Source organism: Paramormyrops kingsleyae, chromosome 20, assembly GCF_048594095.1.
Source record: "Paramormyrops kingsleyae isolate MSU_618 chromosome 20, PKINGS_0.4, whole genome shotgun sequence".
Taxonomy (NCBI): Eukaryota; Metazoa; Chordata; class Actinopteri; order Osteoglossiformes; family Mormyridae; genus Paramormyrops; species Paramormyrops kingsleyae.
Window position 1 is genome coordinate 2,905,823 of NC_132816.1, and position 16,808 is coordinate 2,922,630.

At 42.1% G+C, this 16,808-nt stretch overlaps 1 protein-coding gene across 4 annotated transcripts in view; it reads right to left on the reverse strand.

Annotated features, from left to right (window-relative positions):
* Positions 1 to 5,493: 5,493 nt before the first annotated feature.
* Positions 5,494 to 16,808, reverse strand: part of LOC111836354 (uncharacterized) — a 356,103-nt gene continuing 344,788 nt past the window's right edge. For 3 of the 4 annotated variants that reach the window (XM_072703390.1, XM_072703388.1, XM_072703389.1), the window contains exons 7-8: positions 8,307 to 16,541; positions 5,494 to 8,180 (exon numbers count right to left, since the gene is read on the reverse strand). In XM_072703390.1, the coding sequence (XP_072559491.1) occupies positions 13,936 to 16,541 (2,606 nt within the window). In that variant the 3' untranslated portion in view covers positions 5,494 to 8,180; positions 8,307 to 13,935. The remainder of the gene's footprint in view (positions 8,181 to 8,306; positions 16,542 to 16,808) is intronic. The other variant, XM_072703387.1, reaches the window with a different exon arrangement.

Below are 16,808 nucleotides of genomic sequence, written 5' to 3' on the forward strand. Positions count from 1 at the left end.
GTCGTCACTTTTAAGCTGGTCCCGCGAGTGTCGACTTAGACCGGTGTTACTGTATACAGTAAACTGGTGAAATTTGCAGATGACACCAAGGTGGGTGGTGTAGCAGATACTGAACTAGCGCCTCAGCAGCTACAGCGGGATCTTGATTTAATTAGTGACTGGGCCGATACCTGGCAGATGAATTTTAACATAGACAAATGTTAGATACTCCATGTAGGGAGCAGAAATATAAAGTACAGGTATTTTATGGGACCTACTGAAATAAAGGTAGCTGATTATGAGAAAGACCTTGGTGTGTATGTTGATGCTTCCATGTCTCATTCTCGCCAGTGCGGGGAAGCAATAAAAAAGGTCAATAGGATGTTGGGGTATATCTCCAGGTGTGTGGAGTTTATGCTAAGATTATACAATTCCTTGGTGAGACCTCACCTAGAATATTGTGTGCAAGTTTGGTCACCATATCTTAAAAAGGACATTGCGGCCTTAGAAAAGGTGCAGCGTAGGGCCACAAGAATGATTCCTGGTCTTAGAGGAATGTCATATGAGGAAAGGTTAGTTGAGCTAAATCTGTTCAGCCTCAAGCAAAGGAGACTGAGGGGGGACATGATCCAGGTCTATAAGATTCTAAGAGGTTTGGATGCTGTTCAACCGAATAGTTACTTCAGCATTAGTTCAAATACAAGAACTCGTGGCCATAGGTGGAAATTAGCGGGAGAACATTTCCAACTGGATTTAAGGAAGCACTTCTTTACACAGCGTGTAGTCAGAGTATGGAATAGTCTTCCTGATAACGTAGTGCAAGCTGAATCCTTGGGTTCCTTTAAATCAGAGCTAGATAAGATTTTAACAACTCTGAGCTATTAGTTAAATTCTCCTCAAGTGAGCGCGATGGGCCGAATGGCCTCCTCTCGTTTGTATAGTTCTTATGTTGTTTTTTAAGTCCCATAATTTTTTTTTTACTGTGCGCGCACAAGTTATTTGGAAGGAACAGGTTAGCTGCGTATAGCTGTCATGTTGTAAGAGGTTTATTTCAGCACACCACACTACGTTTGCTAGACCTGCCATTAGAGTACAATAAGGTACAACAGCCTTGAAATTAATATTACTGGAAGGAGTAAATACAACGCTGCCACGCACTACTTTGACATTAAGGCTGAGGTATACAGTCCGTGTGAATGGTCGCGACAGAGCTGAAGCGCCATGAACAATACAGTGGTATCTCGGTATACGTCTTTAATCCGTTCCAGATCCTTGGACTTATACCAAACAGTAATTACAATAAATAGGTGTCAGTAATGACAAAAAAATGTTAGGGGAACTCGGTGAGGCGAACAAATCAATAAACCGAGTAAAGTGGCAAACATAGTATGTCTTGAAGCAACCAAACCAAACATCAGTGTCAACAATATTAAAGATGCACAAAATATAGCCTGCGTGCAATAATTTGGGACCAAGTTATATATGTTATTATATAGTACCTTTGATGAATTGTTCGAATATGATTCGAAAATTGATGGAATATGGGGTTGTGCATTGTCATATTGACACTGATATCTTGTTCGGTTGCATTAATACAGATTATGTTTGCCACTTTAATCGGTTTGCTGATTTGTTCGCCTCACCGAGTTCCACTAACATGTTTTGTTATTACTGACACCTATTTATTATATTTACTGTACCTGTTTATTATAGTATATTATTATGATTACTAATATAATGACCGAAAAAAAAGTACTTTTCATGTCGCTTCACCTCTGTCGTGACCATACACACGGACTGTATTTTTAAAAATGGAAAATGAGTTCATGGTGTTGCTTGTTGACTGTAAATGAATATACCTTTCCAGTTCAATTTGTTTAGACGCTGAGACATAGTTTTAGTAGACATAGTTTCTTATTACAGAGTAAATTATCTTGTGCACACTGAATAACTTGTGCGCAAAAGAAAATTACTTGCAGTGGGGTGTAATTCTGCCCGTTCTTTCCTTTCCTCTTCTTCTGTTTACTTTGAGTTGTTTGCAGCGGCACCTTCACCACATTTACATTTGACACTGACACCTTCACAATGACAGCACTCATCCTGAATTCATTGTGTATAACTTCTACTGCCAAGATTTCCACTTTGATTGCTGTATCATGCGCTGTCTCTATAGTCTCCTCCAATTTTACCTCTCCAATTTGTATTACTACAATTTCAAACTTAAAGCATCCTGTCTGCTATTCTAACTCAATCAGCATGACAGAGTGAACTCCAGCCTTGTCCTTGTCAACACTCTCACCTGTGTTTTTAGAGAGAGTTACTGAAATTATGTCAGCAGGTCCTTTTGTGGCAGGATTGAAATACAGTGGACATGGGTTTTTTGAGATTAAGTTCATTTTCATGGCAAATTGGGACTTTGCCATTAATCACAATTCATCATCTGATCACTCTTTCTAACATTATTAAGTATATGCAGATTGCCATCATTAAAACTGAGGCAGCAGACTTTGTTAAAATTAATATTTGTGTCATTCTCAAGAGAATAACTTTTGGCCACAGCTAATATTGCCTCTGGGGAAGTTATTCAGATTTGTTATTTTATCATTTATTTCTATGATAAACAAAGGTATATCATGAAATCCAGTGCTGAGATGAGAAAAAAATGACACTAAAATGAGCAAAAATATACATCTTACCATATCCGCATAAAATCAGTTCATGTATTTTTGTGTAACTGATTTTTTGCTACCTATTTGGGTTAAATTGTTTTTAAAAATCATCAAATCAGAGCAATAAATGAAATTATTTTTTTATTATATTTTTTTCTGACACATTCGCATGTTCGAAAGAATGACCCATATATTATTTATTTAATGGTTCAGCTTAAATTTGTCATCTACAGATTATTAATTTACAACAAAAATAATACTTGCAAGCAAATACAAAGTGAACGGTGTTTGATGAAATGATGGCAAAAAGAAATGTGAAGGCATTGCATTTGACAAACGGCTCTAAAAAGGATTAAACTCTTATAAAACAAAACTTTTTGGGATTCCCAACTTTAGTCAGCTGGCTGTCTTGACATTTTCGGTTCAACACAAGTCTGTAGGGTTTGCAGACTACCCCAACACTTTTGATGTAGCTAATTTTAGGTTTATAATGGAATATTATAGATTTGACGTGAGATTTCTTGCATGAGCGTGAGAGTCTGAAAGCATGAGCGTCACGCCAGATGCGTGAGTTGGCAACCCTTCATATTTTATTAACCTATCACAAACACTATAGGAGGAATTTTTTGTTGTTGTGCACACAACAAATTTTCATGTAGTTCAGGAGCCGTTTCCCCTTCAGATCCACAGTGCGTATGAATGTTTCTTGCAGCTCATTTCTGGTGAATTCCTTAAAGTCAACTGCCATACCAAGTTGGCCAAAATGGCCACTCTTCCAGTAGGTATTTTATATCTTTCCCTTGGTTAACTTGTTTACGCTGTGTGTAGAAAGTTGACTTCATTAGTAATTTGACCTGTTCTGGATTTGCCTCAGTTTGCCAAGACATATTTTTCAGCCTTTCTTTATTATGCTGCTGGCTCTCTGCAGTCTCTCCAAAAGGCAGGAATTTTAGGTCCCAGTGGATGCAACCATAAATTCCCTGGAGTTGCTCTCTTTCCTGGAGGAACTTCATCTGTGTCTGACTCATCATTGCCATGTGTCACGCCCAGCTCCGTCCGTTACCTCGTGTTAATTCCTGATTGTACTCACCTGCAGTGGGTTGCACCAGCTAAGCGTAAGTTCGATCTTAGCCTACGATGGACGTAAATTGGCCCTACGTTCGAGTTTACGCACTACTAAAAAATAATCCGTTGCACCACGCTCTTAGTTTCAACGTAGTACTAAGTTATAGTGTAAATTTTACACTACCTTAACATTAGGTGTAAAGTCCATCGTAAGAAAGACGTTAAAAAGTGGTGAAAATGGCTATCCGTTTTGAACGGTGAGAAGACTAAATTAAACGCGGTTTACGTCGAGAAAGAGTCATTCGTGACCGATTACATCCCTTTGAAGAATATGATGATGTTGATCTGTATACTCGGTTTCGTTTTCGCCGTGCCGAATTACAAAAAATTACCGATCTGTTAGCTGCTGATCTACAGCATGATACTGACAGAAACGGAGCCCTCAGTCCGGCTTTACAAGTATGTCTGGCACTTAGGTACTTTGCTACCGGCTCTTTTCAAAGTCTTGTGGGCGACTCGATGCATGTACACAAGTCCACCGTGTGCAGAGCCGTGAGAGCAGTGGCAGTGTCACTGAATAAACACATAAACACGTACGTGCACTTTCCTCTGCTGCCTGTGCAACAAAACACAACCCGTCAGAAGTTTTTTCAGATCGCCGGTTTTCCAGATGTTAGGATGTGTGGATGGCACGCACTTCAAGATAAAAACACCCAGCGACCACGAAATTGACTACGTCAACAGAAAGGGCTACCACTCTATAAACGCACAAATTGTCTGTGACGCCGACCTTATTATCACAAACTGCGTGATCAAGTGGCCAGGCTCGAAACACGACAGTTACATCCTCAGACAGTCTAGGCTTAGTTCAGACTTTGAAGAAGGAAGATATTCTGGAAGGTTGCTGGGTGACTCCGGATATCCCTTAAGAATATGGTTAATGACACCTTACCTTAGCCCATCAAATCAGCAGCAGGAGCGCTACAATGTAGCACACGTCAGAACAAGGAATGTGGTAGAACGTTGCATAGGTGTCCTGAAGAAACGGTGGGCTTGTTTGCACAGAGGTGATTAGGTTTATAGTCTGTTTACATTAATTCCTACAAAACTGCTATTCAGAACAAATAATGTCTAGGTAAATAAGCTATGCCTAACCTCTATAATTTATGGTGCAACCATTTTGTCACTGACAGGTATAATAATGGAGCCAGACAGAGCTGCTGTAGTAGCAGGTGCCTGTGTTGTTCTCCACAACATGGCCATAGCTTGGAAGGTACCTCTGGTGGAGGATGGATGTGAGGTGGATGGGGACTTAGACATTCCCCTGCACAATGAGATCGACCTACCAGCTGAAGCAGCAGCTGCTCGTGACTACCTCGCAGCATCCTACTTTGGATAATTAGAGCAGACCTAAGCCTACTACAATAAACAGCATACAATCCCCTTAAGTCAGTTCTGCAATTAATACTAATAACTAATTTAAATTATGAGGACACAAAATAAAACATGGTTATGGTTCGAGCCTCAGCAGAATAGTCACCTGTCTATGGGCCCTTGAGAAAGGACCTTATCACCAAGCTCCAAGGATGCTGTGTGCTGGCTGATCCTGCACTGTGACCCCCAAGCTTGCTCTCACCTGTATATTTGCCAGTGTGTCTTATGGAGAGCAAGATGGAGTAGGTGAAGTTAAGCATTCCAATGTTCTTATGCAAATGGAAAACAGAGGATCATTTCATTTCAGTTATCATACAATGACATTATTAATAGTCAATCACAACTCTTGCAATGAAAATATTTAAGATTTATTTGATTTCCAAGTAACACTATTAAGAATGAAAGATTATATAACTTTCTAGGGCTCATTCATAACAAAGGTATATCCCTTGGTTTTCAGTTCTTCTTGCAATTTTAATATTTCTAAATTTAGTTTTATTTTTTCCATGTCAATTTTCTCTTTTTCTGAATTAATTTTTAAAGTTTCTGCTTTAATTTTTTCAATTTCAACTTTATACAACTGACATTTAAGGGCCTCTGCATCCACAATCTCTGGCCGTGGCTTGGATAGCCTGACACGCTTTGCTGGTGGTGGTGGAGGGCTGCATGCTGTCTCTGCAGGTGGAATTAGTGGCAGTGGTATGGGAAATGCAGGGGTATCTGGACATGGGTGTGGAGGTGACTGCAATACTGGAGTTGGGGGTGAGCAGGGAGTGGGCACCTGCACTGCCAGCCCAGTTTCAATCCCGCCTCCTACAATTCCCACGAGTGATGGGGAATCCTCCCCAACAATGTCAAGAATTAAGGAGGAGTATGGCCGCACATCTGGCTTTGGGCCGCCTCCGGTTCGCACTGTTTTGGGGAAGTCCTCTGCTGCCTGCATCTTGAGGTCACTCCACTTCTTCCTAACCTCTCTGACGTCCCTCTGCTCCACTCCCTTAGCATTTACAGCCTCAGTAATGTCCTCCCATATCTGCTGCTTCCTTTTGTTTGTTATAAAATTATTGAATTTGGATTCTAATGTCAATTTATGTGCTCTGTATTTCGTAAGGAGAATTATGACCTCTTCGTGCGTAAAATTTTTCTTTCTCGGCCTACGGTCTGACATTTTTCTAAAAAAAAAAAAAAAAAATCAACATCTTCAGGTTAACAAATACCCTTACATCATCTCTGGGGTCAATTTCACATGAAAGAAATATATACTAATAGGTAAAAAATTTAAGTTTTCATCTGTTCTCGTGTCTCTGTGGAGATCTCGACCTCTGTGAAACTGGACCTCTGCTGCCATTATATGATAAAGAAAAGTTACCCAGTGTAATGTAAAGGATGGCCCTTCGTAGTGAAACAGGTGGAGTATATTAGTCAATGTGAAAATTATTATAGTCTATAACGTTAAGTGCCAGGGTGAATTTGACTCCAAAACAGCACAATAAGATTGGCGATACATGACCCATTAATTTTTTATAAAACTTCTTATCTGAAGTAGCTATAGGGTAGTACAACGTTCAGACATCATTTTAATAACTTTCTACTTTTTCCGCTGATTGAAGACAAGTTCCGCGGCTAGATATGCCCAGTCAGCTAACGTTAGCTGCCAAGCTAGACGAAGTCGTTGCCCTACCGTTATTTTTTGCTCGTGAACCCTGTTTGTATTCCTTGAGCTCGAGTCTTACGTGTAGCAGAACGACTGTAAAGCATCCACAATAAATTACCACGAACTTGACTTGATAAACATACCTAGCGAACACACTTCTTAGGGTGACGATACACGGCAACCTTTTGAGCAATGTTGCTGGCAAATGTTTCTCGGGCACTTTCCTATTGATATTGGGCCACAAAGTTCTATTTGAAAACCTTCGATCAGCAGCTGGCAACTTTTCGCGATCATCTAGATACAGCAGATGAGCTGCCCTGTGGTTGATATTCTTCTGACAGATACAGAGAACATAAATCGGTAGCTATTTATAACCCAAACTTAAATTATATATTTTTTTCATCCCGAACAACTAAGCAACGCCTGTAGAAGGATATTACTAAGGCTACATACAAAATGTGTATACAGTAGTCGAAAAGCATGGAGAACAGCGAGTTAGTTCCGGTAAAATCAGACAGTGATATTGATTGGTTGTCCACGGTAAAAACGTCATTCTTTGCGACAGTAACTTTATTTAGTAGCTACTAACTACGATGTAACTTAAGTGGCAGTGGTGCAACCGACAAAGAATGCGGCGCTAGTTTCAAACTATCTAGTTTCAACGTAAGACTTAAGGTATACTTTACACCATACTTTACGATCGAACTTACGCTAAGCTGGTGCAACCCACCACTGTTGCCTATTCCTTTTGCCTTGTCTTGAGTATTTAGTCCGTGTCTCAGTCAGTATTCCCCAGTTCTGTCATTGTACATGTTAGTCGTCGTGCTTCCCCGGTCCTGCCTGTTTCCTAAATAAACCTTGTTTATCCATCCATCCGGCTGATCTGCCTGCTTTCCTGCTCGCCCGCCCCACCGACGTGACACCATGCTTATGTTTTCTGATTTTTGGGGTTGTAGACCGCTTCAAATTTTCTATCCTACTTTGCAGTTCCTTAACAAGAGTGTCATAGCCTGTCCCAGTATTGTCCCCCTCTATTATGTCTTGCAGATATGTCTTGGATATTTTGCCACCATCTTTTTGGCAACATCAGTGGAGTGCCTTCTGCTTATGCAAGAAGTATTTCTCATCTCACTAACGACAATCCATATCATCTTGCTCCTCATTCGTGGACTTGGACGTTTCCCTCTCTTAAATGTCTGCATCAGTTCCTCTGGTACTTTCTCCCATGGTATCATAAAGGTATCCACCCAGTCTATATCAGGACTATGACAGCTGCTTGAAGAGGTTGAACATCTGGGTGAAAGACACTGCAAAGTTGGGGAAGGTCCAGTGAGGCACCACCAGATGAACAGATGAACCCTTGGATTCAGGACTCTGGCCTGCAAAAACACACACCAACACAAAAAGATTATTAGGAAGATAATGTGACTGTCTTTGTATTTTGGACTGTTTTTTATGTAGGCTACTTTGAGGACTGGTTGCATCCTGTGTAACACTTCACTTACATTTTAGCTTCCAGGCAGCAAGAACTTTTCGGGCTTGAATGGGTTTCAAGGCTGACAACAAATCAGCTTCCTCAATAAATTGAAAATCATCATATGTCTCCAGCCCAAGGGATTGTAAGGTCTCCTCTAGAATGCCGGGCAAGACCTCAGTAATGGCGGCACATAGAAATGTTTGTTGCAAGTCGGTCATTTCTGCAGGAAGATATCAGTTTGCGATCAAAAATGAAAGATGAAAAAAGTAGTTAAGACATTGAGTCAAGCAAGACTGTACATAAACTGTATTGAGATAAGAGGCACCATTACTTGGAGTATATAACGTGAGAAATAAGTTCACCTTTTATTTCTGTACATCTAAAAGGAAAAACTATGGTCACTTTCCCAGTAATTTCTAAGAAGCATACAGTACATGTGCATTTTAGAGCAAAGTGGCCAAAATGAGGGTTACTTTGACAAAACACTGTGTTTCAGTGGGATGACTTGGTGCCCATCAATAATGTATGATGGTAACAGATAAAATTCTGTTATTAATTCTGTCATTAATGTTAAGACACTGCATCCTTGTACTCTGTTTTATTACTGAGTAAGATAGACTGATTTATGCATGTCCATCACAAAATACACAGCTGCATTATTTTGAATTAGAATAATGAAAAGCTCTCCATGAAACTCCATGAACTCATCATTTTTTGAAACAAGGAAATGTCCTTTTTATATGACGTACCTTTATATTGTATTTCTGAAAAGCCAAAGTCGCTAACTACATGTTTAATTTTGTCACCGTAAAAGTTGAGGTACAATGTAGAACTGTCTTTGACTTGCAGAAGCTGAGTGCCTCCTGGCCCAGCCGAAAGGGATGCCTGAAACTGATGTCTTTCAGAAAAAGTTAGTTAAATGTTTTTAAAGTATTTCAAATGCCTGGCACATCTCTTGAAGTAGCCGTGTTTGCTCTCAAAAGGCATTGTCCATAATCTGATCAGAGGGCCAAATTTCAAAATTAGTGCCGGATAATGCCACAAGAAATGGTATTTTAGTTTTAGTGGACTCTCAGGAAATAAACACTTTCTTGACTCTAAATACTCTTGAATTATAATATGAAGATAGGCCACCTGTGACAACAAAGTCTTTTGCGCACAAATCATATTGACAATATCTTTAAACTGAAGATTTAACTGCCACACATCATCCTGTGGATTTTGCACTTTGTCAGCAATTAATACAGGCGGCAACCTCAAAAAATTCCAGTTTTGGGTGGCTAGACCCGAAGGTTTGGACACCTCAGAGTTGACAGTGCATGGCTTTGGGAGAGCATCAGATCCTTTGTGCTTGAATTGCTTGATGCGCCGGTTCAAAACTGAATTTGTAAGCCATTTCTTCTTCTCAATGAAATAAATATGAAGTACAGTGCAACATCATAGGATAAGACACCCTCAAATATGTTGTGACCTAATCAAAACGGGAGACTAGGCTGGCATACATGAAAAGATTTCAAAGTATTGAAAACAGAGTTTACCATTATGCCTTTGATGTCTTGATTGACTCCAGCTTGTATAGATCACCAACAGCAGAATGGTAACTTTCAGGGGACCACAAACATTTGGGTCATCACTCTGAAACTGTCTTTATGTGACTTCACAGTACCTGCAAAAGTACTGAAAACGACTGAAGTTCTCAGTAAGTCTACCAATGCTATGTGATCCCAAATTATCACAAGCAATGCAATACAAAGCCCATTTGACCACTTTACCACCTAGAGTTATTCCATTTTCCTCCAAATCTTTCAAATCCACTAACATTTCTGAGAAAACCTTAGCACTTCTAAAGTCTTTCAGGTCATTCTCTCTACATGTTAAGACAAGGGACATGTGATCAGTACTGGACCGTACATGAACAGGTACATTTGCTACAGAAAGAGTCAAATAAAGAGTCAAAGAAAGACTGCAACAACTTTGTGTGTTTTCTTAGCAGAGCCAAGGGGTTTAATTTCAAAAGCATCCTGGTATAGAATTAGCTTCATGAATCCTGGATTTTCAATGAAGAACTGGTTGGACTTAAAGCTTTGTCCCTCACTTATATGACTTAAAACATACGAGTCTGTTTCACGAGATGGTTGGGAAACAGAATTTTTCCACAATTCTGATTTTAATAAACCATTCAATGTTTGCATCACAGGTATGTAGTAAGCAAACCTTTCTGTCATATTTCCATCATTTCCTAATGTAATTCTTTTAGGCTCATGTCATTGTTAAAGAGTGAATGTAGTATACTTAAAGTGTAATCCTGCCCAAAATCATTCACATTTTGCATCTCTTCAATAATTGTCTGTATTGTTGAAGCTGGAAGGAGGAGCTGCAATTTTAGGTAGAATAAACATACATTCCTAAGAAAGGTTTAGCTGAAATTCTGTGTCAATTCAGCGCCTTCAATGCTATCAGAGTTGTGGGAAGCCTCTTCACATGGAGTTCCAGAAGACTGAAATAATTTCTCTGTACATGTCACTTATGCTATTTACCGAACATTCTCTATGTTTCCTTAACATGTGGGCAGTAAAGGATGATTTAACGGTGAATGTATTTTTACAACCAGTTACTGGACATGGCACAGGTCACGCCTCCACTGCGAAATGGCACATTTAAAATTTCCTACAGGAGTGACAGAGGGTGCAGGCACATTGTGAACCCGATAGAAATGTGCTTTAAAAGCTGTATAAGTGCAAAATGTCAGTGACGTGGCATTTAAAAAAACAATGTGGTTCGTTCCTGTGAATTCTACAGAGGAGCACGTAACGCCTTAACGTCTGTAGTGTTTTGCTGCAGTAATGGCAGGTAATCATTCTTATCTAGCTATAGCGACAGCAATTAAAGCTGCCAATTTAAATACCCTCTATGCACATGAAAAAACAGCACGGAAAAAAAACTTCAGCACACCCACCAGGCTAAATATCCTCCGGTCAGTCAGCGTTATTTTTAACTGCAAAATATATTCTTGGTTACAAACAGCCTAATATTTTCTAACACCAAACGGTCCAGTTTGAGGGAAATAATTTGTTAGCTTACCACTGCAAAACGTCGTTCTGTCGTTATTCTTCAGTTCTTCACGTATACGGGCGCATATTGTCAGCCGGTGACAATTAAATAAACCAATGAAAGAAAGAAAACAAGTGAGTTGAGGAGGCAGAGCCCACCTAGTTTGAAATTCACACACACAGCCATTAGTTTTGGCAGGAATGTAAAAGGTACAGTCACACCCCACCTTACGTTATTAATCGGTTCCGAGAGTCCCATCTTAAGCTGATTTTTGAGGTAACCCGAAAACAATGCCTGAGAAGGACTAATAAATAGACGTATAGTCGTTTCCATTGACATAAATGCACCTTTAATTCATTATAAAAGTACGTGTTCACTTTGGAGTCTTAAAAGTCAATGTTCACCTAGTATTCAGTGTATTGGGACAAACTTGCAGACAATTACGTCGCCTAAAATAAATCATTGTCCTCCTGTTAGGCCTACTGTCATACACATGAGATGACTGAGGTGTGGATTGATTCTGACCATGTATGGACTAATCATCCTGAGATTCACATACGTCATCCATGATTCACCCGTAATATTATTGTGCCAAGGCTGAACAGCATAAACATGTTTTTTTACTGATCACTTATATACCTTGTTTCTCATGAAAGGAGCCAAGATGCTCATCTTGTCCTAAAAATCCTTGTCCTGGGATACTTACTCTGTTCAAGGACGCTTACTTTGTTTTTCTGAGGGGTTTTCCTAAGAAGAGAAAGGGTGGTCCAATATGATTTGTACACCACTGAGCGGTTTGTGGGACGCCTATCTCGTCTTCAGGAGAACGGGGAAGCGTTGACCAGGGACACTTGTCTTATTATTTTCGATTAAAACCACACCTAGCGATCAGTGTGTGGGATGCTTACCTCATCCTCAGGAAGAGGGGAACAGGCTGATTATGGGAACTTGTCTCATTTTTGATTGGAACCGCAAGCAGCATTACCTGCACAAAACTGGAAAATTGAGAGCGCATCCCCTGAGGGGAGAGGTGAGCCTAGCCAGGCAAAACACAGACGGACAATACAATGACCGGACTGGGGAAACAAACTGAAACACGGACAAAATATAGAGGGCTAATGAAAACAACCAGAAACAGCTGATCACATGGGGTTAACGATGGGGCGTGGCACACGGAAGAAGCGGACGATCGGGGCAGGACACATTGTTTTTTTTTTTTTTACTTTACACGTTATTTTATTACTTTACAAATTACTGTTTTAATAAATGTGCTTAGATGTGTTTATTACGGTATATGCTCTTCATGTTTTATCCGGTTCATTTTGTGTTTAAATGCTAAAAAAAACATATTTAGGTGTGTATTAGGATGAATTCACGGACGATTACGTCACCCACGTGACATGGAATTAACTTTAAGTTGTAATTGTGGATTAATTCCGATCGTGTGTGGACTGATCGTCCTGAAATTCAGATCAATCGTCCATGATCCCCCCGAATGTTACTAAACTGCACGAACATGTTATTTACCGATCCCATGTAAAACCTACTTTTGCCATAAACTTGGGCTCATAAAGAGAAGCCAGGATGCTCATCTGGGCCATTAGATCGGCATGCAGGATGCTTATCTTGGTTTCGGGAGATAGGGGGGGTCGGTATACAGCACCCTATATTGCCTGTAGGGGGGAACGGGGAGGCGTTGCGCAAAGTCACCTGGCACCAGGACGCCCATTGTATTGTATTATCGCAAGCAGAATCACTCGGACAAAAGGGGGAATTGGAGCACCATATATTGCCTGGGGGGGAAGGGGTGAGCCTGGCCAGCTTACCCCCTGCCCACACGCAACTCTAAATTTAGTATAAAGGAAGGGGGAGATCCCAGTACTGACCGGAGTTCAGCCGTGGGATAGAGCGCGCATCGCCCGGCACTTTCTCGGAACTCACGTGTTGGTCTCCTGCCAGGACTGAAAGGGCTCCCCAGTCCATGTGTGAAGGTGGGTGATGATAGCACGTCCGAGTGTAAATAGCTTTGCAACTGCTTATGCTTTTCCTTGATTGTTGCGAGTAAATTATCGCCGCTTGTGATAATATTTCGTAACTTTTTATGTTTCGCTTCTTGTATGTGTTATTGCTTCTTTTCTATATATATTCATACCTTTGCACCTAATACTATTAGCTATAAGATATATATATTATTTGATATCCGTTGTAGTACGAGTTGTTTTGCATTGCCTTCAATATGATAGCTCAGTATTGGTGTTAATGCGAGATCATTTTGTATTACGTGTATTTGAGTGAACCTAAGCGTGCCTGTTTGTTCCTTCGAGAGCCCTATATCCCTCTCTCATCCATTTTAAGACAAGGTGTAATTTTTTGGGGCCGGGAACCAATTAATTGGTTTTCCATTATTTCTTATGGGGAAAATTTGATCACAACTCAAAGTTTTTAGGATTCGATCCGGAGTTCTGAACGGTTTAAATTCGAGTTCTGAGGTACCACTGTACAATTTAGAAAAATTCAAGAACAAACATTTATTGGACCGACTGTGATAATGAACTGTCAACTGAGTGGGTCTGGTGGTGCTTCTCAATGTGTCCTAATAGAGATAATCACTTGGCACACTGGTAGGGCCTCTCTCCTGTGTGAATCCGCTGGTGGATCTTTAGGGTTTGTAACGCAGTAAAGCTCTTCCCACACTGGGAGCACTGGTAGGGGTTCTCTCCTGTGTGAGTCTGCTGGTGTCTCTTTAGGCTTCCTAACTCACTAAAGCTCTTCCCACAGTGGGAGCACTGGTAGGGCCTCTCTCCTGTGTGAATCCGCTGGTGATTCTTTAGGGTTTGTAACGCAGTAAAGCTCTTCCCACATTGGGAGCACTGGTAGGGCCTCTCTCCTGTGTGAATCTGCTGGTGGACCTTTAAGGGTCCTAAATGTCTGAAGCTCTTTCCACACTGGGAGCACTGGTAGGGCCTCTCTTCTGTGTGAATCCGCTGGTGATTCTTTAGGGTTTGTAACGCAGTAAAGCTCTTCCCACACTGGGAGCACTGGTAGGGCCTCTCTCCTGTGTGAATCCGCTGGTGTGTCTTTAGGTTTCTTAACTGACTAAAGCTCTTTCCACACTGGGAGCACTGGTAGGGCCTCTCTCCTGTGTGAATCCGCTGGTGATTCTTTAGGGTTTGTAACGCAGTAAAGCTCTTCCCACACTGGGAGCACTGGTAGGGCCTCTCTCCTGTGTGAATCCGCTGGTGTGTCTTTAGGTTTCCTAACTGACTAAAGCTCTTCCCACACTGGGAGCACTGGTAGGGCCTCTCTCCTGTGTGAATCTGCTGGTGGACCTTTAAGGGTCCTAAATGTCTGAAGCTCTTCCCACACTGGGAGCACTGGTAGGGCCTCTCTTCTGTGTGAATCCGCTGGTGCTTCTTTAGGGTTCCTGACTGACTAAAGCTCTTCCCACATTGGGAGCACTGGTAGGGCCTCTCTCCTGTGTGAATCCGCTCGTGTCTCTCTAGGTGACCTAATCGACTGAAGCTCTTCCCACACTGGGAGGGCCTCTCTCCTGTGTGAATCTGCTGGTGACTCTCTAGGTGTCCAAATTGACTGAAGCTCTTCCCACACTGGGAGCACTGGTAGGGCCTCCCTCCTGTGTGAATCTGCTGGTGTCTCTTTAGGGTTCCTATTCGACTGTAGCTCTTCCCACACTGGGAGCACTGGTAGGGCCTCCCTCCTGTGTGAATCTGCTGGTGTCTCTTTAGGGTTCCTATTCGACTGTAGCTCTTCCCACACTTGGAGCACTGGTAGGGCCTCTCTCCTGTGTGAATCCGCTGGTGACTCTCTACGTGTCCTAATTGACTGAAGCTCTTCCCACACTGGGAGCACTGGTAGGGCCTCTCTCCTGTGTGAATCCGCTGGTGTGTCTTTAGGCTTTCTAAACGTTTGAAGCTCTTTCCACACTGGGAGCACTGGTAGGGCCTCTTTCCTGTGTGAATCCGCTGGTGATTCTTTAGGGTTTGTAACGCAGTAAAGCTCTTCCCACACTGGGAGCACTGGTAGGGCCTCTCTCCTGTGTGAATCCGCTGGTGTGTCTTTAGGTTTCTTAACTGACTAAAGCTCTTTCCACACTGGGAGCACTGGTAGGGCCTCTCTCCTGTGTGAATCCGCTGGTGATTCTTTAGGGTTTGTAACGCAGTAAAGCTCTTCCCACACTGGGAGCACTGGTAGGGCCTCTCTCCTGTGTGAATCCGCTGGTGTGTCTTTAGGTTTCCTAACTGACTAAAGCTCTTCCTACACTGGGAGCACTGGTAGGGCCTCTCTCCTGTGTGAATCTGCTGGTGGACCTTTAAGGGTCCTAAATGTCTGAAGCTCTTCCCACACTGGGAGCACTGGTAGGGCCTCTCTTCTGTGTGAATCCGCTGGTGCTTCTTTAGGGTTCCTGACTGACTAAAGCTCTTCCCACATTGGGAGCACTGGTAGGGCCTCTCTCCTGTGTGAATCCGCTCGTGTCTCTCTAGGTGACCTAATCGACTGAAGCTCTTCCCACACTGGGAGCACTGGTAGGGCCTCTCTCCTGTGTGAATCCGCTGGTGACTCTCTAGGTGTTTTAATTGACTGAAGCTCTTCCCACACTGGGAGCACTGGTAGGGCCTCCCCCCTGTGTGAATCTGCTGGTGTCTCTTTAGGGTTCCTATTCGACTGTAGCTCTTCCCACACTGGGAGCACTGGTAGGGCCTTTTCCCTGTGTGAATCCACTGGTGTGTCTTTAGGTTTCCTAAACGTTTGAAGCTCTTTCCACACTGGGAGCACTGGTAGGGCCTCTCTCCTGTGTGAATCCGCTGGTGTGTCTTTAGGTTTCCTAAATGTCTGAAGCTCTTCCCACACCGGGAGCACTGGTGGGACGACTTCTCTGTGTGAGGCTGCCTGTGTATTTTACAGTCTCTGTTTATATTGAAAGTCATCTCACCCTGGGAACCCTGTTGTGCTGTCAGTGTGTCTGTACTGGCTTCTTCCAGAGTCCTGATTGTGTCTGTACTGGGCTGAGCGGCACAGGGACCAGCAGAAGTTGGTGAATCCTGGGTTGTGTAGACAGATCCAGTCCTCAGCTGTCTGACATACTCCTTGGGGTGAGATATTTTGATATGTCTGTGCAGGTCAATGTCTGCAGTGTAGGAGAATGGATCCTGAGAGCAAGCAAAAGGTTTGGAGGATTCATCCACTCTCCTTGCTGGGGGAAGATGGAGACACGGCAGTCAGTACGGAGATGGAGCAGGTTTAAAAGAGAAAAAAGAAATCAGGAAAATAGTGAGCAAGGCAAACATATCTTCCAAAGAGCCTTCATTACTCCATACGCAGTTCATATTCACAGTGTGCTATTCACACTGCAATCTCTGATATGCCTGAACTGAACTGCACAGAGCATCAACACTGCTGGTTTGAAATGGCAACATGAAGTACAAACTATTGCCTCCAAATACACCAAAACAATTGCAGT